Source organism: Buteo buteo, chromosome 6 (genome assembly GCF_964188355.1).
Source record: "Buteo buteo chromosome 6, bButBut1.hap1.1, whole genome shotgun sequence".
Classification (NCBI taxonomy): domain Eukaryota; kingdom Metazoa; phylum Chordata; class Aves; order Accipitriformes; family Accipitridae; genus Buteo; species Buteo buteo.
In genome coordinates, this window is record NC_134176.1 from 26,974,925 (window position 1) to 26,999,122 (window position 24,198).

The window sequence follows — 24,198 nt, forward strand, 5'->3', positions numbered from 1 at the left end:
AATTAAAGGCAAGTGATACCAACTCTAAATATCATCAATCTTTCCTCCTCTCAGTGACCCACACGAAAAGGGCCTACAAACTCCTGCTGTCACTAGCCTAAGAAACGCCCTTCACTGGGACAGATGCTGCCACTGGCTTGAAGAACTTGTGCTGTCTCTGGGAATCCAGCAGCAGGTCTGAGCTAGTGAGTGCTGCAGGACTACTCAAAAGGATGAGTGTTTAACATTGCCTTTGGTGCTGAGCTTATTGAAAGATCACTGCTTATTTGCCCACATGACACAAATACCAAGATGACTGGAAGACAAGCAGATGGACAGACAAACGACGTAAGTCAGGAAAGAAAAGACTACTAATAGGGCTTGCCCAAATGCTACATGTTTAAAGGAATACTTTGAAATCCTGAAAATGGATTTTGTTGCAGGGTGCAGCACACCAGCCTTAAAGTCCTTTCTTGTTAATCCATGCATGTGTTGGCTTTTGTTTTACACACTAGGCAGGGGGCACTCAAAATCCTCATTAGGAATTGATCTGCAGCTATGCATCAGAGAAAAGGGAAGAGTACAGCCTGTAGGATTTCAGATTTCAGTTAAGGCACTGCTTAGCAAGAAGAGCGAGCAGTGGGTACATTTTCAATGCCATCTGCTGGATAAGATGGACAACTTTAATAAAGGTGAGAAACCACCATTTTCCATCTATCACCATCAGCATATACCAACAGTTCCCTCCTCTTCATACTTTACCTAAACAGAGATCAAAATTGAAGTTGTCTTAATAAGCACATCTTATTCCCCACACTCTGTCAATGTATCCAACAAAGCAAATAAACCAATAGTTATGAAAACGTTTGGATGCATAAAAATGACTGCATGTTACTCCTGCTGAGAATTCAGGGGTTCTGACAGTGGAAAATATCTTAAATTAGATTTGATGAGAAGAGCCTGATGCCTAGGTTGCAAAACATATTTCTGCACTGGGCCCATCTCATCTCTGATCCTAGAACAGCTAATACCTCTTTCTGAAGACAGCAATGAAAAAGTCACAAGACAAGAAGATTTTTTCCTCTTCCTGAAGAGTATTTTTTCCATTGGAAAGACCAACAACCAGCAGTGTTCACTCAGGTAAAGGAGTAGAAACCAACTTGTATGTCACAATAAAATGGAACAGACCACTACTCTGAAGAGACAGGTAACTTCTATTGCTAAGGAAGTCCAACACAGAAAATATCCTAGAATCTGAGGACAGGTATTCATTAACACGGAGTGAATAAAAGCTCAGCTTGATCTTGAAGATGAAGAACAAATTTCTGACTTTTGTGAATCATGACTTATATTCTGGTCATTCAAATTGCAAAGCTTCATTAAATGTCTCAACTGTTTGCAGAAACCACTGACGCTCCAGATATCTATAACTTCTCATAAAGGACATATGGACACATTCCTCTTGTGATAGCGTAACCAAAGAACTTCTGGAGACTCTGGTGAAATGACCCTCTTGGTCTACCATGTCATTTAGACAGCTTATTGGATCACCTGGATTCAGTAAAAAAGAGGGATAGACATGAAATGGGGTCTGGCATGAGCCTGATATAATTCATATAAGAGATGCAGCAACAGATTGCACTCCCAAGTCCTCAAATACGAAAATCGTACTTGCTGACGTGAAAAAACAATTGTTAATAAACAGATCTTCTGCTCCTCAACACTCCATATGGCAGTCTGATGGATTAAACACCAGCAGAGTGTTGATCACTCTAAAAGCTCATATTGAGATGATCTGGAAAATCTGTCTATCTACAATTTACGAATTCTGGTTAATTTAATTAAAATGCTGCATCACTAAGTGCCTTAATATGTGGAAAGCCATAAGCTTGTGAGGTTCCTGGCACATGCCTGCTTTCAGAAGAAGCTACAGACCAAACTAGCAAGAGTCTCCTTTTTAATTCAGGATACACGAAGGAAGACTCCTGAGCTAGAAAATCAGTCTAAGTTTACATGCAGGGAGAAGAGAGCAGAAAAATCTCCAAAGTAGGCAGAGGGACAGCTAATACTGTAAAGCTAAGGATGCCAGTAGCATGAGAGAAACAAGGACATAGGCTGTCAAGGTGCTGGTGACTTCTTTGAAAGGGGCCAGCCAAGGTTAAAGGAAACTAGATGAGTTATAAATAGTTAGCAAACTGAAAAATGGAGAGAGAGGGGTGGGGTTCAGGAGAGGAACTATCCCTTTGCAAGGGGACAAAGGCCAGGAAATCCCAGGGGAGAAGGAGCCCATGATCAACACCCTTGGCCAAAGGTAAACCCAATGCTGTAATCTACCTTTACCAAGGGAGGCTTGAGATCTGGCTTCTTAAATTGAGACAGGCTACAGCACGTACACAATCAATTACTGCAATTTAGCTAAGGGGTGGTACCTGTTCATTTTCAATTTGGTGCCAACACCATGAAAGAGAATCCTTGAGGCTGAGCCAGCTTAGAAAATTTTTTCCTTGCTAGAAGCATGGCTGGATGAAAGAATACTGATATTCCCAACCCAAAAACCCTCTGACAAAAGACAGGTGAGTAAACTGCTGGGATGTGGAAGGAGATGATAGTTTGGGAATCAGATGGAAAACCTTCTCCATGTCTGCAGCAGCTCTGAGTCAATGGAAGCCAAGACATTCCCGGTACACTCATTACTGTCCCTGAAATGGACCCATGTATATTAATACTTTTCTTACACTTAATATCTACTTTTGTTCTTCCTAAACCAAAGATAATGATGCTGGGTTCAGTTCTTGGCAGCTGAAGCTGAAGATGCAGCATCAAGGATTTTCCAGTCAAGACTGCTAAAATTTGAGAGGAGTCTAAAAAGAGGAAAGTGGTGTTATCAGGGAGACATCATGGAAGAATAGATGGAAGTCCCCATGTTACTACTGTCTCAGTCCACTATAATTCAGCAAAATATAAATCCTTTTTTTCTCTTTGCATTCTCAAAACTATCTAGAGTAAAGAGAAAATTTTCTAGAAGGAATGAACAGCAATTTTCCCCAGGAACACATTAGTTTAGGCTCATTTCCTGTTAAGAAAATGTTAAACAGAAACAATTTTGGATTTTGTTCTGTAGAATGATCATCTTATTTGGAAAAAGAGGAGTAGTCTCTCTAGTATGGCAATTGGTACCCTACTTGTACAGGCAGATGAGATTCTGCCTGCAAAACCCTGCAAGAAGGATCTGCTGACTTTCTGCAACAGAGGCTAGGGCATGCAAAGTTGTGAAGAAGGCTTGATCACACTCTACGTCTAGCACAGTATTATAAAGGAAGACTGTCACTCATTAAAGGCCACTTCAGCTGTGTTTCTACAATTCATTACATGACAAGAAAGAACACTGACATTTTACAATGCACACCCCTATACTAATCCTCCCCATAAAGGTAGAGCTTAGAAAAATTGATTTGGAGTAAATAAAAAACAAAGCCATATGCTTAGAAAATAAAACCCATTTTAAAAAAGCCCTATCACATTTACATTTCACTCTCCCATACCATCTCTATGCTTCCTCTAGACTATTTCCAACTACTTTTCAGGACATGTGACTGAGCATGCTGGAGCCAAAGTTAATTATTTCCATATTCAAATACAAGAGTACTGATCTTCTATACTATTACAAGCATAATAGCCAAGAAAAAGTGCCTAAGACAGAAAGCAAGGTGGGACACCCCCCCCCTTCCTTCACCTAAGTCTTCTCTGCTTCAGAGAGACCAAGCAGGCTGGTTTCAAAACAAGAGCAAGTGATATAACCAAACAAAAGCAGATCTGAAAGGTGAGCAAACCCCACAAGCCACACAGTCATTATTACTGTGTCGACAGCACACTTGTTAAAAATGTATATTTTAATTTTCTGTATTGCTAAAGGTCCCAATTTGCCCAGGGATCTAGCTAAGCTGCCATTTTCTACCACGACAGAGTCTAATCTTTATTTAATGGATTTAGCATCTATCTTCACTAGAGTGGTCTCTAAGGGAAAGGGGAGGGGAGTATGAAGGAGCATGAAGAGATGATCAGAGCCCCCCTCTCCTTCATCCATCCGGCGCTCATGTTTGTGTTCAAAATTCAATTACCTCCTTATTGATACTTCACAGAGATATTTAAGCTGCAAACATGAAGCCCTGATTTCCCAGGGGGCCATGCCCCTCTCTATTTCACTGCTCTGCTTCCCCAGGGTGAATTCCTGAGGCGTCCATATTAATAGGTAATCAGTCACAATTCATTTATTAAACAGCTAGCAAGGTTTATCAGCCTGCCCTGATTAGCCGGAAGAAGCCACTGAATCCCTAATTTATTTATGGAAATGTAAGTGTCTTTTTGAATTCCATTCATGAAAGACAGGGGTGCCATGGGTCTGGCACACTGAATTCTAACAGGGAAGCAGCAGGCAACCCAGGGACTGGGGACTTTGCAACTTCAGCCTGGGAAATGCACTATGGTGACCCTAGTGTGATCAATAGATTTAGGGCCAGAACCTCATAAAAGCAATCACAAGCCAGCTCTTCAGAGAGTAGGCATTGCCACCCATTGCCACTAGAGAACTACCATCCTGATGGCTCAGAGTGTGCAATGGCTGAAAAAAGTTCCCTAAATAGAACAGATGATGTGGTGAAACCAGGTCAAAATAAAAAAAAATAATAAAAAAAAATTGAAGCATTTCAAAAAGTTCCAATAAAATGTTCAGAATAGTGCTGAAAACAACTGCCAGGTAACACTAATATACTCATTTACAAATAAAGTTCAGCTTCTTGGAAACTGCAGACTGTTACAACCTTTAAATTACCTTTGCTATAATAATTTCAACTGAACTGGTTTTAAAATGCAACAAACACTGCCACAATACTTTCAAACTAAGAAACAGAAGCTCAGTGATGCTGCTGGCTTACCGGAAAGTGAAAATGGCTAAGAACAAAAAAGCCACTTCTCTATTGTTTTAAACAGAGAAATGGAGTACTTGGTAAAAAGCAGACCTTGAGGTGAAAATACTTATACATGCACTTAATACATCTTAAGGCAACTGGGATACAGCTTCAGATAACATAAAGCTTATATACAGGCCTCTGAAGGTTCAAGGCCACCACTGGTGAAAAACACTTTTTTTTTTATCCCTTTCAGCTGTGTAGTGATCTCTGAAACTCATGTTCACCTGAATTTTACCCACCATAGTTACTTAACCATAAAACAACTAGGAATGGAAGACTGTAGAAAATGTTTATTTCCTTTTTCTTCTTCATACAAATTTGTGCCAAGTTACTTTCACTGTAACGCCCTCTGCATTTAGTGACTTTTTCTGAACAGCTCAACTGGGAAGTAAACATAGGGATTGTATTTTTAAATCCTGCAAACAAGGAGGATATCCCTCACACAGATGCAATAGCCAAAAGGGTATTTTTAATTCATTTTTTCCTAAATTATTTACATCTCAAAACTGAGAGGGTTTAACAATGTACAGTGTCATATGGAATAGACAGAAGCATGCTTAAACATATTGAGAGCATTTCTGTAACACTAATTCTGAGACACTGTTATGAGACATTTTGCTCAGTGACTTCAGTACTCTGATCTAATTATTAACTGCCTAGGAAAGTATTCAAAACTAACAAGTCAAAGCATAAATAATGGAGGATGCAGATGCTACACCACAATACTGTATCTCACAGACATTATTTCAGTTCAATCACAATTACTTGAAAATGTATTTCAAATAACAATCCAAATCCTATGTAGTTTAAAACTGGCTACACCTATGTTTACCCTCTGAATTTACAAGCACAAGCTCAACAGTTGCACACGAGGTTTTAATTTGCTTAAAATCTCATTATGCAAAAATTTCACTAGTGTATTAAAACCGATATAAAATCCCCACTTCAACTAAACTAGTACAACCCATGCCCTTAAATAAAAAAGATATGATTTCCTCTCAAATTACAGTGGTCATACATGAAAAGATGTACTACGTGCAATAAATACATCCAAAATGCTAGGAGGAGTAAGCATTTGAATTCATCTATGACCAGAACTCGTGTGTTGCAGGTGTTTGAAGTCAGGGATGGCATGGGGAAACAAATCCTGGAAGAAGCATCTTTTCACTGCCTGAAAAAGTAATCAATAGCTTAATTGTTATTAGTTTGTGTTTTATGCAGAGAAGGGTAATTCAGCATATTTCTCCTACTATGAAAAGTAGCTCCCAGAAGAAGGGAAAAACCAGAATTTACAGGAAAGATTTCTCAGTACCTTTCCTCCACTGTATAAGGAGGATTTCCACACTGGCACAACCAGCAGACATCCCAGCATTTTACAACAGGCCCAAACATCTAATCAAGATGTGTCTCTCAAGAGCCAGTTTCTCCAGCCCTCATTGCTTGGGGAACTGCAAATGCTACCAATGAAAATAAAACAACCTGTTCTTTTCCTGAATCTAGCCATACTTCACCTTTTCCCCCTTCAGCAGTAAATTCACAATGGTGATTTCAAGCGAGGGCTTTGCAGAGTACACAAGACAGAACTCACCACAGAGCAGGTAAAGCAGGACACCCGTGCATGTTTTTACTGGGGAGCTCACTGCAAACTCAATATTATTTTCACTCCCTCAATACATAAGCTCCTTATCATACAGAAAACCACAGCACCATCCATAACAGACGTCCAAGCCATGCTGCCCAAAAGTGTTGGAGAATATAAGCTGTAATCACATTGCAGTCAGTTCTAGTCTTCACAGATGTTATTTCTAGTCTTCTAGTTTTCACAGGTGTTATTTCTAGTTATTTCTAGTCTTCAAAGCTTTCAAAACACAACCGAGTGAAACCAATGCAGCACTGGCATTCTGAAACCAAAGACAATTGCTCCAGGAGACGCAAACCGTTGTCATTCATGTCAGTAAATGTTTCTTCCTTGGCTATGTTTAAGACATCAGCGTTTGCACTGAAATTATTACACACCGCTGCTTATGTTAGCACATACACCCAATGAAAGGGCTTACCTACTCAACTGCCTTGCATTTTTATCCACATCAACCCCCCCAAATGTCACCAGCTAGCTTCCCAAGCCATCAGCTTCCCTTATGCAATGCACTGTCAGCACAAAACCATGTATATGGAAAAGCAAACCTACAAAGCTGTAAGAGAATAGAATTTAGTACTACAATAGAGAACACAGCATTACAATCTTTAACTGCCTGACTCATTTTCAAACTAACCATTTTAAAGTCCATTTTAATGTAACCAAGTCCGATACACAATAGCCAGTCGAACCCAGCATCATACTGCACATCCAGCAAGGCAGAACTGGGATTCATGTCCCCGTATAACCCCTAAAGGAAGGGTTTGGAAATAAAAACCGGAAGTATTACATAGGTATTCCTTCCTTTCTAAATGACACTTGATACAACTTGATGACAAATGCCTACTACTCTGCTGAAAATTGCTGTTCATACTTTCATCTTGTCTCATCTAGTCATCCATCTTACACATTTATTTCTAACGCTCCTGTAACAATGCCCATATACTTCTAAGGCTACTACAGTAATGAACTGCATGGTTACAATAAAGGCTGAGATAATTATTTCCCGTCTTTCTTGCACATATAGTCAGTGCTGATAAGATCATACTTCTAGTGACTTACACAAGAAACTTCACAAACCACATACACAAAAATTATTTCCTACACTACTTAAACGCTGTAACTTAAGTGACAGCCATTTACACGCAGAGCAGAACACAGTTCAGAATAAAAATTAGAATCTCTAATTGACACTGGAGAAAATTAGATTCTAATTGCATATGCTGTATTTTGCTGATGACAATGAGGTTAGCATTTGCAAAAGAAGTGTTATGAGTTCTTTAATGACCAACAGGTTATTAAGACCCTTGTCATATAACTCATTGGAAATGTAACATTTCCAACAGCAGAGAGCCCTCTAGAGCTACCACAGGATAACAGTTCAGCAACCCACTGGGAGTAGGGCACCAACACTGCTTATTGCAGCACCTGGGCTCTTCATGGATTCCCCTCCAGCTACTGACCAAACCTGATTTTACTTGGTTCAGTAGAACAGAGATTAAACCCTAGAGTGAGAAAACAGAAGTCACGTTTTAATTTGAAGAAAATGGGAGCTAATGTTTGTTGAATTACTGCTGAACCTAGAAAGATTTTAAAATGTAACAATAGGTTTCAGAGACATCGTGGAAGGACTTAAAGAGAGACTTGTATTATTTATAATACAGGTGTTTGCAAAATATCACCAAATATCTGGAAAGCCAGATTTTATATGACAGTATATACTGACACCAAAATAAGTGGCACTTTGTTCAGTTTAAACAATAGGTGGATATATGCCTTGTAGCACAGAAAGCTCTCTGCATGGAAATGCCCTATCAATATAAAATAATTTCTACACAGAAAATATATTCTGCTGAACTTTATTATAATAAGCTTCACTAGCTTTCACTAAAACAGTGCTTGAAACAACACACAAGAAAAATCTGCTCAATCGATTATTAGACGCCTTTCAATTAACTCCACTCTTGTGCTTGCGCTGTAGCAACCAATCAGTAAAAATACCTCCTCAAAATTAAATTATGAACTGAAAATCTCTACTTACGCAGCATGGAGTTTCCTATTCCCATCTCCCCAATTACAGTAAAAAGTTGTGAGATAAATCACAGGAAAATAACTGAACTATATCCTTTAGCTTTACTGTCAAGACTTACAACTGTGAAAAGCAGTAAACACAACTTTATTCTCTCCTCATTGTGAACAAAAATTTCTGCAAGAATAAAATTTCTGAAAGAATAAACTCACCCGTTTTCTCAGCACCAAAACCCATCAATACATAACATTTTGGGACTGACAACTGAATTACAGCATGCCAACTCCAGGTTTGGTTCCACATTTTAAGAGCCTAAGTTAACCACTGAAAGTTATGAGCTTAACTTTCTGCGTGTTAATTCATCAGGCTTAATTATGATACGAGATTGCAGCGTGCTCAGGGAACAACAATCTCTTGGACACTGTAAGGAATCCACAAACAGCCTTCAAACATGCTTTCATGGGCAAGTATAAAGTAATGTTTTATTACCAAAATAAATTTCTAAGAGCCAGCACTTCACTGGAGGGGGGAGGTGAAGAACAAACTTGCAATGAATATGATGAGAAGAGGTAGTATGTTTACTCTGCTGGCAATGGCATTAAGCACCACTTTTTGATCTCCAGCTAGAAGTCAAAAAGCCACAGCAAAACCCTCCTGTACAGACAGAGACAATTCAAAATGTCTCAGCACCCAGACAAATTCACATTAGGATCAAGAGCTGGATTTTTAATAGCGAAGAAAGCAATAGGTATGTAGTAAATTCTCCATCACTATTAATTTGTTTTAGTGAGACAGGATTTTTTTTTCTCTAAAAAAGACAGCTTTTAAACAAGAGAATTCAGGCAAGAAATTAATTCAAAGAAGCCTCCTAGCCACATGATCAAAATCTTTCTTGTGACCTTCTAAACTGTACTTCTTTCCCACAGCTCAGGTTGGGTCTCATTTACAGGCTTCATTTCCTAGAGAGGCCTTTTTACAATGCTCTGAAAGAGTTGGAGAGAAGTGCTCTCTTTAACTTCTAGTCTTCTCAGAAGATTGCCCCTAGGCCTGAAACCAGAACGACCTACAGAGTAACATATGAGTAAGAGTAACAAAACACTGCTTTCAACACTTAAATCCATAAAGTGCCTGGAATGAATTAGTATGATCTATTTTAACTTGTCCTGAATTTACTAAGATACTTCACATTGACTTCAGAGTGGGCTGAATTGAGTCATCTAAAAAACAGAGATGAAACAAAAATGAGACTTAGTACCAAAAAATTAGGTTCATTCCCTTCCCCTCCCTGCATATTTCTGTCTTATCGTCTGACCTTGTACATCTGTTCCACAGTCTCATGATCAATCTTGTATTAAAAGTCAGTCAGTCTATCCTTTTCTCCCTCAGTGTTATGCAACTGGTAGGTATCTGGTGAATATATATTTCCAAGCTCCCTCAACAACTAGGACAAAGAAAATGTTTTCCATTTGGTAAGGTCTCCCCTTTCCTATCTCTTTTCCAAGCTCCCCTCTTGGTCACTCAGCTTTGTGAATAAATCCATTCTCTCCTCACAGCTTCCTCAAGTAGTAGCAACATGAATTTCATTCTTCCTCTGTCCAAGCCAGCACCGAGACAGAGGAGACCTGTTATTTTCCCTCTATAGACTCAAAAAAGACCAGCCTTGTAAGTAGCAAAGTAAGCTACAGGAGCTCTCAGTACAGTGCAACAATATCGCACCAGATCCAACTAATTCATACATGAGAAGCCCTTTTATAGCCATTAAAGTTAATTTGTTTAAGCAAAACAAACTGTATAGAAAGGAATAAAAAAAGCAGAGGAACAATAATGAAATCAGTCTAAAGAAATCTGTAAGAGGAAATAAAAGCAAAGCAAAATTTGCAAGGAGATAAAGTCTTACATTATTAGACTAATGTATATCACTGGGGGGGGGAATGTAAGCTTTCATGCCCTCAAGTTATTAGCTCTTTAATTAAAAATCATATGACATTATATTGTTAAGTTTAATAAGACCCTGAAGAACTACTACATAAAAATGTAGAAATAGGTATATTTTCAATAGATAAAGCTATAGAAGCTTCACATTTCAGGGAATACACCAACTGCTGTTGGGGGGGGGGGGTTGGCAAGAAACCTCATTCTGCCTGCTCCTCTGAGAGGAGCCTCCTCCTCTGTGCAGAACAGTGAGTAGCTCTTCATACTCACAAAGTCCACTGTCAGGGGCAAGATACTACAAGAGTCTGAGTATGGCAATTCTCATGGTCCTGTTAAAAATTGTTTCCTGAATTGATATAATGTTGTGATCTATGCTATTACTGGCAGAAAAACGTTAATTTAACCCAATGAGTTTCATCTGCCAATCCCAACACAGCACCTACCCCCCCCCCCAAACAAACAAACAAAACCCCACAACAAAAAACACAACCGCCCACAAAAAGGCTATCCTGGAAGTCAGGAGTACAGTTCTCCATTCCAACTATTTTTATCTCAAGCCCACAGCTATATTTAACAATGCATTTCTAAAGGAGAAAATCTCCAGAAAAAAAAAAATCACTCTGTTTTGTATAGATCAGTCACTTCTCTGTCCTAAACCCCCAAAACCTCACAGCCTTAAACTCCAGTCCTGTTGAGACACATGGATACGTTACATTTTTACAAGATTTTTATTCTAGCTTACATCCAGTTTTCAATGCCTAACAAAATGCAAATAGTTACCATTACTTCCATGCTATTAATACCAGTGATCCTTTGATATTCTGAAATAAAAGTTATTGCCTTCTTTTATAATCAAGTACAATCTCCATGCATCAAGGATTGGTATCACAGAAGACAGGGCTTAGACATAAAAGGTGTGTTCGGGTGAAATCAGTTGTACGTGCCTGTGCAGAGACACCCAGCAGATCCACACCAAGACCAGAGGGGAGCAAGAACACACAGCCGTCCTCATTAGAAACACATCAGGGCAGTAAACCACACGTGTAAACTGAGGGTCATAGCAGAGTCCTCGGCTTCTTTTCCCTCCCCCCATAAAATGTACATTTCTGCAGGAGATATATGGGAACTAGTTATGAAAGTCAAGCAATTAAAAAGCATTTCTGAGGTATTCATGGGACTGTACCAGCCACAAGTGCCTGACAGCTCTACTCGTGTGCAAGTCCCTGGAGAGCCATCACACTTCAATTACTATCACTAACATTAGTCATTATCAGGCTGGCTTCTGTCCCTGGGGAAGGCAGCTTGTGATGACAATATCCAGCCTCTCCTTGTAAAACAATTCATTAGGCAAAGCGGAACAGCTGGGGCAGCCACGTGGAGGTCTGCAGAGTGGCCGCCCCACCGGGACCTCCAGCCCCCCTTTTCCTTTTGGAGAGGGGCAGCCACCGCCCCCATGACAGCTGTAAAAGCCTCTGGGGACGCTTCAGGTTTAATCAGTGCTCCTTATACTCAGGGGAAGCATTTGATTGCAAACTTAAACTAATGGCACTCAGAAGGTTACAACAATCATCAGATAAGAGGCTTTAGGGCATTTTTATCTTGTTCTAATGCTCACAAGTTAATGAGGCAATAAAAGACAGATACTATCAGACTTCGTCTAGCAACATTACACAGACTGGATGTTCAGAGCTGCCTTTACTGGAGATGCAAGAGGTAAGGTGGCAAGCCCGTTATCGATCTTACAGAAGACTTCAAGCTCCAAACAACTGAAACCACTCAATAAAGCAACAAAATGCTAGGAGATTTTTCACAGAGCCTTGTATGCATTATCACCTGATCCAAAATAGAGAAAACTGAAAAGGAATATAGCAATACCCCACCAACATACGTTCAGTCTATTTGATGAATATACTGTATTTCGTTTCTCAAAGCACAAATGCTGGCTGAATGAAACAGTGAGACTGATCCTTATATACTGAGTAACTCCGCTGCGTCTAAGCTAGCGGGGCAGATGTGCTACCAAACAGGTAAATAATCCCTGGTATTAGTATGGATACATACTAATTATTTTTAACCTTTACGCTGCTTGCAAATAGAATTATTTTTATACATAAGGTCTGTAAACAGCTGAGAATAGTCTTGCTTTTCTTAGTTACCTTGCTTGGGTCCCAGGCTGAAGAGCACTTGATACTGAGATTTGTTTCATCACATTCTCATTTTACTTCTACTGACAACATACACAATACTCTAATGATGCCTTCCTGTGGCATATAATAGCAGCAAGCAGAGGACAACAACAAGCAGCATACAGGATAGGATACTTAACAATAAAGGTTTTATATGTCATTTTTTAAAACCTGTGATTTTTCCAATGTCTTGCAAAAGAAAGTTAACATGAACTCCACCTTACAGTTGGGGAAATAGGGACATGTGAGAAGGCAAATAAACCAACCAAGCAGAACAGTAGTAGTGCCAGAAACTGAACCAAGGTCTCCAAAGTCACACTCTAGTGCGATTTTCACTAGTATCAGCTGCTGCTCTGCAAATAGGTCCAGCTACCCATACTGCGGAAGAAAATTCTCTCTTTGCTCCTGCCAGAAGCCAAATTTTACAGGAAAACATTACAGACAGAGGTGATACAGGGATAATCTTTCCAATATTTGTAAATACAGAGAAAATGTTCTGTTAACACAGACGAAGTAGAAAAGTTTTAATTTGATAAAGGTATAGACAGCAAAAGAATTTAAAATAGTAAATACAGACCAGTTGCAAAGCTTTGAGTCCCTGCCAGAGCATCTCCTGATACTTGCTTGGCATTTTTGTGTTTTTAAACTGTAATGGAAAAATGCACATAACCTTATGCTTGATCAAACTTTTCCCCATCCTCAATTCCTCCACTGACAGTAGTCTACAAGTTATCCTGTCAGAATAAGAGTAGCAAAAAATAGGCTTCTGACAGTATAATGTAAGAACATTTTGTTTGTAGTCATGTTTCTTTCTGTGCCAAGCATGTGGCAGGCAGAAATGCTTTAATGTGACAGCCCATTCCTTTACTTCTGTGGCTAAAAGCTCTTCAGTCAAGCCCCATTGACCCTCTACTTGTCTAGACAGATGATGGTGGTTTCACTGTTCATTTCAGCCGAGACAGAGAAGGACCTTTGTGTATGTTGAGGACCATTCTCTTCCTCTGCTTAAAGAATGATACTGAATGGACTGTATCTCCCTATGCAGAAAAGCAGGTTCCCCAGCCCAACTTGCATAGACTTGCATAGCTCTGTGGATGGAAGTATTTGGAAGTCCATTCATCATCCCCCAAAATCATGAAAGCCATCACTGGGATACAAGAACCCTTAGGTTTCTTGTTCCTATTCAGGCTGCTCACATGGAGGCAGACCATGGAGTTGCACCTGAGATCTCCTTCCTGCTCAAAGCTCATAAGCTGAACCTACTGTTTGGTGCTGTGTTCAGCTGAGATTGGGGAATGCAGGCTTTGAATTAACTTACTTCTAGAAAGGATCTTAGATCACAGAATCATCGAATCACTGGATGATCTGGATTACAAGGGCTCAGGAGGTCTCCTACTCAAAGTAGGGTCAATTATGGGGTCAGATCTGTTGCTTAAGGTTTTATTCAGTCAGCTCTGGAAAACCTGCAAGAACAGAGACTGCACAAACACCCTAGTGGTTGCATGACATGTTCCACTGCTTGACTGACCTATGCTAATATTCCAGATGTCCTCACACAGCACAAATTACTGCTTTGAGTAGCATACCAAAAATCCTGCAAAAGCTAATGGTGATGGACCAGATGAATGATTTCACAGTCTTCAGAGAAGTTTGGCCAGTTAGTCTCCAGATTAATCAGATCTCTTCCTCTTCTTCCCCACTAACACTGAAAAGGCTCCCTTCTCTTAACCACAGGAAGTACCTAGATCAACATTCACTCTATCAACACAAACTCAACAACTCTTTCCAGAAAGGATCAAACTGTTGTAGCATTTCTTCCTACTATCAAACAAACTACAGGAGCCGAAGGGGACCTTCAGAAGGGACATTTTCAGCAAGGAATACCAGGGTATAACACAAATGTTTTGTGGGGTTTTTTTTATTGTTTTGGTTTGGGTTTTTTTGTTTGGGTTTTGTTTTAATAAAGCAAGTAATACGTCCTGGTTGAAGTACCTTTCAGAGGTGACCTTTGTTTTAACAAGATCAGATCCACAAGCTAGGTATGGTGATGTAGATAGGGAGAGAAGGAGGATGAGAGGAAAGGAAAAGACAGACATTTCAATAAATATCAGGTAAAAAGCATCTCATAGTAACTCAGCTTTTATTTAGAATGTTGCTGTTGCATTGAGCGTCACTCATTAAGATCAACAGCAGTTTTAAGAGCACAGTTATCTGGTAGCTATTGGGCCCCATAGCACGTGGTCCTTATACGTAACTTTGGGAAATCAGTTACCAGAGCTAGATGGACACTGTCTAACACTTGAAAAGCTCCCCTTTGTATTTCCAATATCAGGCTCCAGAATTAACAACCATGCAATGGCAGATGTCATCTCAGTATTTCTAACAGTCCTACATCTATGCACATTTAAAAGCTATCTATGCAAACACAGAGTTTACATTGTTTATGATAATCTCCCTCATGTAAAAGGTGGCCAGCAGACTCAGAAAAATTTCAATCAGCTGCATTTGGGGGTCTCAATGCATACTTGACATAATGAAAGTTTGGGGTTTTACAGTCACTTTCAATATTGAAAAATAATTCTGTGAGAAAATAATTACCTTCTTACTGTGACAAAAAATGAGCAAGTCACAAACAAAACCAATCCAACCCAAACTATATAATCTAACAAAAAGGAGATTCCATGTACACAAATGTCAACAACAGGCATCGAACAGAAAATAAAAGCAAAGAGAAACTGCAGAATTTTGAACTTCTGACACATTTAGGAGAGTTTTAGAGATTTTTTTTTTTCCCCTTTTCTCAAACTCCAACAGTATACACCTCCTTCCGCGGCAAGCAGAGTCATCAATGCCTGGAGTCTAGGATGCTGTATTAGTACTTGCCATCGAAATCCACAGTAGCATTTTCCCCTCAGAGTAAGGGAGGGGGAAGAAGGCAAAGATGCAGAAATTTCTTGAAGCTTAGAGAAATATTTATTCTACTTCACCAGCAGACAGAGAACACCCTAAGGATCCATGCAGTATTTTTTCCACATATGACAGTTACCTAGATACAGCATTTGTTTTATGGTAAGAATGCACAATTTATGCATATGGGTAGTATCACATTTGATATCATCAGTAGACTGTATCTCTCTGATTTTGTATTTAAGAACAGTCTGGACCTGCCTTTTTTTTTTTTTTTCTGCACATAGAGGGCAACTCAACCACACACCCACTTATTTAAAAAAAACAATAGCAGCCAAGGTCCAGACTTAATTTCCATCCTCACCATCGCAACCTAATCTCCTGGCAAGTTAATGCAAATCAAAGCGAACACTTCTCTGACACTGGTAGCAAAGCGTGTTCGTCTCCCAAGAGAGACCTGTAAAACAGGACAGTCACTGACAGCAGTACAATTACTGACACAGATACAGACTTTATGGACATGTTTATCTCTGCTGTAAATCCACACTCTCTCTCCACTCCGATTCATGAGTCATAAAGAAATTGCAGATAATGAAAAAGTTGGAGAAATTTACAGCGTGTCGGAAACCTCAGACAGCCAGAAGAAATTAAAGAGCTGACTGAGGATAAATCACACAGGTACAATTAAAACTTCCTATCCCTTCTTCACTTCCAAACTGGGGCACAAGCCAATGGAGATGATGAAAAGTTGAGGTCATGACTCCTCTGACTGTAATCATTTCTTAACTACCTACATGTCAAAATTAGCCAATTCACAGATCACATATGAATGGCAATTTCAAGCCAGCATTCTGATGTCACGCGCTTCCAACAGGAGCTGTCCCGGAAGAATCCTGCCTGTAAATAAGCCACCCAGTGAGCAGTATAAGGAAAGGCGATTTCCTCGTCCCTCTGCAGATGCAGAGTATCTCTTAACCATAGCACTGTGCATTAAAATGAAGAAGCAGATCTACAGTGTGGGAGGAGGTTATAAAGTGAATTGGGAGAAGGGCCAAGGTTTCACATGGAAATCATAGTACCTTGGACATCATGGTGACAGGGCCATATAAACACCTTAACGGACAACGTAAATGTTCTTTTCACCCCTCTGAAACAATCAAATAAGGACTAAGAATTACTATGAATGTAAACTGAAAACAGCCCCCATATTTTTTCCTACTAAACAAAACAAAAATAACCATTTAAACTGATTGTGTTGTTCCTGAAAAACTCTATGATCATCTCCTAACCCACAAATGAACCATCCAAAATGTGAGATACTTTCTGGGAGAAGTCTACTAACTCTGCTAAGTAAATCCTTAAGCTAACTGCATATTACAGAAATCCAGTGTCCAAAGAGCATAATTTTGTTGTCCAGCTATAAAACTTTGCCTTCAAGCTCTGCAGCACATGAAGTATACTATTTCACATAAAGTCCTTGCCAAACACAGTACTAAATAACAAAATGAGGGAGAAATATGCTTTCAGGCAAAACTGAAAGATGAAGATTCATTCAGCAAGGCAGGGAATGTAGGAAATAACCAAGAAAAAAACAGTTGCTACAAAGAAAATCCTAAGCAGAGCAGAAATAACCAAAGTACACACCCCTCAAACTGCTTCCTTGTATGCAGGACAGCTCACCTTGCAAAAGTAAATAAACTGTATATTTGAAGTTTAAGGACACAATGAGCACTAGACTTGGCATACAATGTTCTCTTCCAAGTCCAACATATTTAGAACAATGTAGGCGGTTCCAAAACATATTCTCTTCTTTCTTGTTTCAGATTAATACAGACACGCTAGTGCTAGAAGCACTATACTTCTGGAGGTACCAGTTTTTAACAAAGTGAGCATCCTCCATACTCTTTTGTCAGCAGTCTAGATGTTAAGAACATTGCTTTGTCTTTTTAGTAACTGGCACTGAGACTCCTGCTGTGGAATCTAGATTTGGATCCACATCATGTGATCCTCTTTCACTTTGTTTTCTTCTTCCTTCTCCAGAAGTCAGTTCTCTTCTCCAGAAGTCAGTTCTCTTCTCCAGCTCTACCACACTTTAGGCAGTCTATTTCTCCAAGGAAATAAGGAAAGAGTTCATGTTCAGGGAAGAGTCTGCTGTTCTACATAGATCCCAAAACCTCATTTTGGCTAACAGGAAACCATAACAATCCAATTCACTTTTTCATGCAACTTCCCTGAGTGCAGAGAGTGGACATACAGCTTTTACTAAAATGGACCAACAAGAAATTTCAGAAGATGCCATGAGACAGACACCACACTGAGACCCTGAATATTAAAACACTCTTTACTTACACATACCTGTTGATAGTGATTCCCTACAAATGTAAGAATCTGAAACATTTTATTACAAACAAGTGTACATACAGACCAGAAAAGGCACTAGGCAACTAGAAAAGACACTAACCAACTGTACTGCAGGAAATGGGGGCACGTTCACAAATGTAGAGTAAGGCTTCTGAGCTTAAAAAGACTCTGTGTTGATTGACTCAGGACTAAAGAAACGGTAGTTATGGTCAGGAAATATTTTTATCTGATCAATTACATCATTCATACAAGCCTGTTTGGGTACAAAGGCAAGGTGTTTTGCATAGGGACTAAAGGCTGCATGTCAGTATTACATGTAGACACTCCTAGAAAAGACAATCCATTACAGAAAGTGAAAGAGATGTTTCAGTAAGAGGATATGTTGTCCTCCCTCCTTTCCTTACTTTGATCCTAATTCAACAACTTACATGAAGTTGAAGTTTAATAACTGTCATGCCCTGTTTTTCAGTTTAATAGATAATACAAGTTCAGTCCACCAAAGATGGAGTCCTTGATTTAAACATATCCTACCTACAATCAGCATCAAGAAAGGAAAAGAAAAATTAATGCCCCCCCTCCGCAAAAAAAAAAAAAAAACAAAAAAACAAAAAAACAACTCAATGAGTGAATTTTCATTCAACCATGTAGGGAAGAGCTATCCTAGCTTTGAAACTATCCATGTCAAGAGTAGCCTGCAAGAATCACAGGCAGAACTAAGTATATATGTTTCAAAATATGCTACAGTTAAATCCTGCTGAAGGAAAATGATAGAACTGCTCTACCCCTCCAAATCTACAAAAAAGCTGAACTTGCAGGCAAGAGATCACAACAGACAGCATTTATCTGAGAGAAATGAAAAAGCGAAGACTACGAATCTGAGAAAGAGTGGCTATCTGTAAATAGCTTGGAGTTCAGAAGGACTCCTTTATGATTTTCCAGAAATTTCAGAGGCTGCTGAGGCTGCAGAGGACTACAATTCACAACCAAGGACAGCTTAACTCAGGAGCAAAGTAGCTGTTCCTCATTCATGTGCCCATCCGTCTCTTGCTGTCTCTGGAAGGGTCTCTCCATTACAGGGACACCTCAGTGATTTCTGGTAGTGGTTGCTTAACTACCATGCAGTCTAGCCTATTACTACAATACATAAGTAAACAAAACCCCCCCACCATCAAACAAAAGGTCCTTCCAACCCACTACCCTGACTCTGACATGCTGATGGCAAACAACTATAGAAGAATGTAAGAACAGGGAAGCACGTAGCTGTACCTGTCTAGTAATCTCTCCCAGCTTTCTGCATCTCCAAGATTTCCAAGCCACTGGTGACTTCTCTGTGGTCAGACACCCTTGATGGATTTACCTTCCAATAATTTGTCTCATTTATTGAGCAAGATAAAGTCCGTGCCCACAACTTCCAGCAGCGATGAGTTCTGACTTTAATGCCCAGTGCAAGTATCTCCTCATGTCTGTCCTGACATGCGATTCTATTTTCTCTGGCTCCCACACTATGAGAAGCAGTGAAGAGTCACTCCCTATTCAAACTTTCTCTGCATTAATCAGTTTTACAGATCTTTTTCACATACTGCAACAGTTGTCCCTCTCCAGGCTAAAAACTCCTAGTCATTTACTTATTCTTTATATTAAGGAAAACTATCACTGACTGACTAAACCGTGGCCAACTTTTCCTTTATCAGTCTGTGATGCTACAAGATGGCCAACTTTTTGCTGTTCACCTGTCATCTCCCAGGTCATTCAGGTCTAATTCTTGGGTCCTTGATAGCTAGCATTAAATAGCTCTTCCGCTGTACATTTGGTGTTTAATTTGCTTGAACATATACGGAAAATAAATCAGCGTTACAAAGAAAACAGGAGCAAAGTTGCTAGAGTCCAGTGAAAGCCAGAGCACACAAAACCATGGGGGACTATAAATAGGGCGACTTGGTTGAGCAGGTTCAGTAACTGTCTCATCGCTCTTGAAAGAATGTGAAGATTTGACATTGGATAATACAGTCATTCTTACATTCCTAATTTTACAGGAGGAAAAGCACACAACAGCTTCAACTCCAAATAAAAATTTAATCTAACGTAAGATAGCAGACTAGCAAAAATCACTGACAGGGAAATTATAAATGGTATTCATATCCCACATTTTCTAATATTTAAGGCAGATACTGCACAAAAGCACCATTACCTCCACAAATATATTAGGGCTTAAAAAGAATAGGCTTTTCAGGAAATCTGGCAGTAGCAATATCACCGAAGCTATATTGTTATAGCATAGCAGCCAGATAGTCTCTCTGGCATCAGTGAGATTTTATAAACATGGCTGTGATACCAGGTGTGTATATATATATATACACATATATATATACACACACACGTTTTAGGAATTCTGAACCAGTATAGCAGGTGTTATCTGAAAAGTACCAGAGATTCACAGGTAAGCAATAGCAGTGCCTTCAGAAAGTCCCTGGACAACCACATTCCTTCAGTGACATGGTGCTTTTCCTGCTTCCCCATTCTACCTGTTACTTTTACACATAGGTTTGTTCTGAAGTTTGGAAAGAATAACATTTTTTACTTTTTAATTTATTTTTTTTTTTAAGAAAAACATATTTTTCTCTGTGTATGTAGTTCTTAATATACCTCTCCGTATATGTATATTCAAAAGGATGACAGGGCAGATCTTTAAAAATAACTGCAATCAAGAATAATAGAATTCTCTTAACACCAAATTTGTTTACTAGCAATGTATGCACTTCCCAGAGCTGCTAGCTCATGAAACCAAGACTTCAAAACCTCTTAAAGTCAACTTTGACTCAGTTGCTCTGAAAGCTCTAATGGGTCACACAGTGAAAAAACAGAGCTGGGTATCTAAATTTGCAGTTATTTGCACAAACTGTTTTGAAATTTGCTGCTTTGTGGGCCACAAACATTGAGTCAGGACCTGTGACTGGATTCCCAGATAAGAACTACCTCCCTCTTGCTTGCCACATCAGCTGCGGTCTCCTCATTCTGCAGTGCTCACCGCCCTGCTCCAAGCAAAGCTGGAGGGACACAGGAGGGAAAAAAGCCCATAACAAGGCACTATGACTATACCTTTTTTTTTTTTTCCCCAGACTTCTGCCAACAGCAGAGATGATACTCACTGACTGGCTGCAGCTCACATTCAGCAGTGATACTATGCCTCCCAAAGTCACCCTAACTATATGAACAATTAAAAGTAGGTGTCTTTGTTGAGCCCTGTTTCTCCTCCCACCCTCACAAGACCCACATTAACAGGGACAGCAAAATCCACATTTTTAATTTTTAATACTAAAAATGGTTTTGATGTATTCTAACCAATAAAGTAACTCTTTAACAGAAGGAAAATAGAAGCTATAATGAGAGAAGCAAAGCAAAAAGAGAAAAGCAGTAACAAGCAAGAGGATGAGGTAGAATTTTACATAGCTTAAAAAGGAGGCAAGAAAACACAAGCTGAGACCTCAGAAGAGGTGTTGAAAAATAATTTATTTTTAAAAGATTTTATTATTATTGATACCAGGCCCTGAGCCTGGAAGCTGCTGGAGAACTCCAGAACCACCTTGTAGCAAAGAATAAATACACAAACCAGAGACTTAAGGATAGCCTACCCTTTAAGAGGAGAGTAAAAATAAAAAAATAAATCATTAGTTCATGCTACAAAAATCCTGCTTGATTCAAGGAAGGCTATCCTTTAGGTGAATTCTGTGCTAAGGAAGGGAAGAATATTCGGCAAGGAACAGACATGAGTGAGCAAGAATCCACCTACTAGCATGTTAGGAGGAGAGCTGAAAAAGAGATTCTGCATGATCACCTTGGAGATCCTTTCTGATCCACAAGAAAGATCTTCAACGTAAGTCATCAGCAAATTAAATGGTGCAAATAAGAAATTCTGATTTATGGAAGATAACATATTGGCAGTTTAATGGCCTGCATCTTAGTACAAGGGAAATGAAAGTACAGGAGATCATGCAGCCAGCAGTCAGAAATATATTTTTAAAAAAGCAAAGTGCTTGCTTATCCATTTGGTTAATAAAATAACTATGGCAAAGTTGCAAAATATCTGCCAAACAGAAGTCTTTTTAAACTACACAGGTAAAACACCACCACAAATAAGCAACTTATCTTGTCTGAGTAGGAACTAAATGTATTAGGTACTACTGAAGCTAGAATAATCAGATACATGGCTGGACAGATCAAGTTACCTTATTCAGAAAGAAGTAACTGAACTCTCAGACAAGGAGGAGAGAACTGGCATTATCAAAAATAGCATTAACCATTTCAGTTGTCAACAGTCTCCTTTGACATTATCATCCCACTCACTTAGAGACTGATATGTTACCAGATAAAGCCACTGCAGTCTTAACAGGTACATGCTATACCGCACAGAAATCGTAACAGAAGGTAAGAAGCCTGACTCCTCAGATGCCCATATAAAACACCAGAGGAAGCTCTGTTGGCATTATTCCAGCCTGAATGACATTCACTGTATCTCAGACCTCTAACAGTAAAAGTCACCTCTGAAGTTTCTAGTTGACTGTTTCTTGAACTTACTGTTACAATCCAAGCAGGGCAATTCTATCCAGTTTCATCTGATAAACAAAAACTTTCACAAAACTCTGCACTAATTAAGATATAATTATTTAAATCACATAAGAATACGCAGCTTAAAGCGCAGACCAGTGAAATAGCAGTGCCTGTAAAACTGGCTACTTTTAAAAGTGGAGGACAACTAACTGTAAATCAAACCAGATGTCAAACAAGCTGGAAAGAAAAGGTAAGTTGCATGTTAGCAATTTAATTTGATTCACAGAAGCCATGAGGCATTCAACAAAATAGCCAGGGTTACAGAAAGTACAGGTAACCCTAGGGGAAAAAAGGGAGAAAGTTAAGTTGTAAAGAACAGAAATCTGGGAGAAGCAAGCAACCAAAAGAGGAACTGACAAACCCATGGCCAAAAAGTAAGGGACAGCAGGAATTATATATAAGACGACTGTGAAATCCAGATAATAGTATTCAACTGTTCCTGGATGAAAGCAGCAAAGATGGACAAAGCATTCAATACATTTGTTCCAAATTTGTCAGGAAAGCCTGCTTATATAGACAAAATAGTAAGACAGTTCTATGAATTTAAGAAACAAGGCATGTAATTCAGTAATTATTAATTTATCAAACTAAATCATGTCAAATCAATTGCTCAGATTTCAGTTTTAGTGTTGCAATAGTACGTTGATGAATAAACTTTTCAAAAGGTACCCAGTCCCACATGTCACTTTGCCTAATGAATTCTAATGCAAAATTAATATGAAGCGTGCTGTGAACTGGTTCAATAACAGACCTCACAGCATAATTACAAAGTCACTCAATAGATACATTTGTCACGGAGTGCTGCAGGAATCACTCTGGTCCTGCACAGCATTTTATCAATAACTTGTATGAAAACAGAAGTCTTTGAAAATATAAAAGATTTGAGATGGGATGTAGAAGAGGAGAGTTGGAAGGAAAAGTAAGTTGCTAACACAATGAAGAAAACTGTTTCTCACTCTCAACACAGATAAAACGTTTGAAAATACTGTAAAAAAAAGAAAAAAGAGTGCACATTCAGAACAGGAAATATGTCACAAAAAACAATCTTGGGAAGGACTTCAAATCATGACTGAAACAGTGGTTTTATAAAAAAAAAAAAAGCAGCAAGAGTTCTATGGGAAGCCTCATGCTGCCATCTAGAGGAGACTGGTCAGCAGCAGGTTTAATCCCGTTTTTGATAGCCAGTTTCAATTAACAGTCAAGTCAAAAGCGGACTATTAAATTTCAATACACAAATATCTAATCAAATCCAATACCTCTGGACCAAAACCACAGTCCCTTAACTTTAATGAACAGATCTTTTGTATTTTTCTTCTTATTTTCTCATCTAAGTCCGTAAGAGAAAAGAACTTAAAGACAGTATTTGGAAAAACAGTCCTGAGAAGCTCTGTTCAAACTCCACATCTATTTTTCTGTGAAAATTTTCCTAAGATAAATGTATATTATGACACACAAAGCATTCAATGTATTATAGCCTAAAGGAAAACAGAATTCAGTGATCAGAACTTACAAACATGGAGAGTTTTCATAAAGCTTGAAAATTCAAGATTTCAGTTACTATAGACTAAAGATTGTAACAGTTGGACCTCAGATATT

General features: G+C 39.0%; 1 protein-coding gene across 4 annotated transcripts in view; it reads right to left on the bottom strand.

Moving 5' to 3' along the window:
- Nucleotides 1-24,198, bottom strand: part of LIN52 (lin-52 DREAM MuvB core complex component) — a 47,358-nt gene that overhangs the window by 19,836 nt on the left and 3,324 nt on the right. The window contains exon 6 of one of the 4 annotated variants that reach the window (XM_075030214.1): nucleotides 15,680-17,737. The exons of 2 other annotated variants lie outside the window; for them this stretch is intronic. In XM_075030214.1, coding sequence (XP_074886315.1) covers nucleotides 17,700-17,737 — 38 coding nt within the window. In that variant the 3' untranslated portion in view covers nucleotides 15,680-17,699. Of the gene's footprint in view, nucleotides 1-15,679; nucleotides 17,738-20,823; nucleotides 23,588-24,198 lie in introns of those variants that run through there. One more of the 4 variants, XM_075030212.1, reaches the window with a different exon arrangement.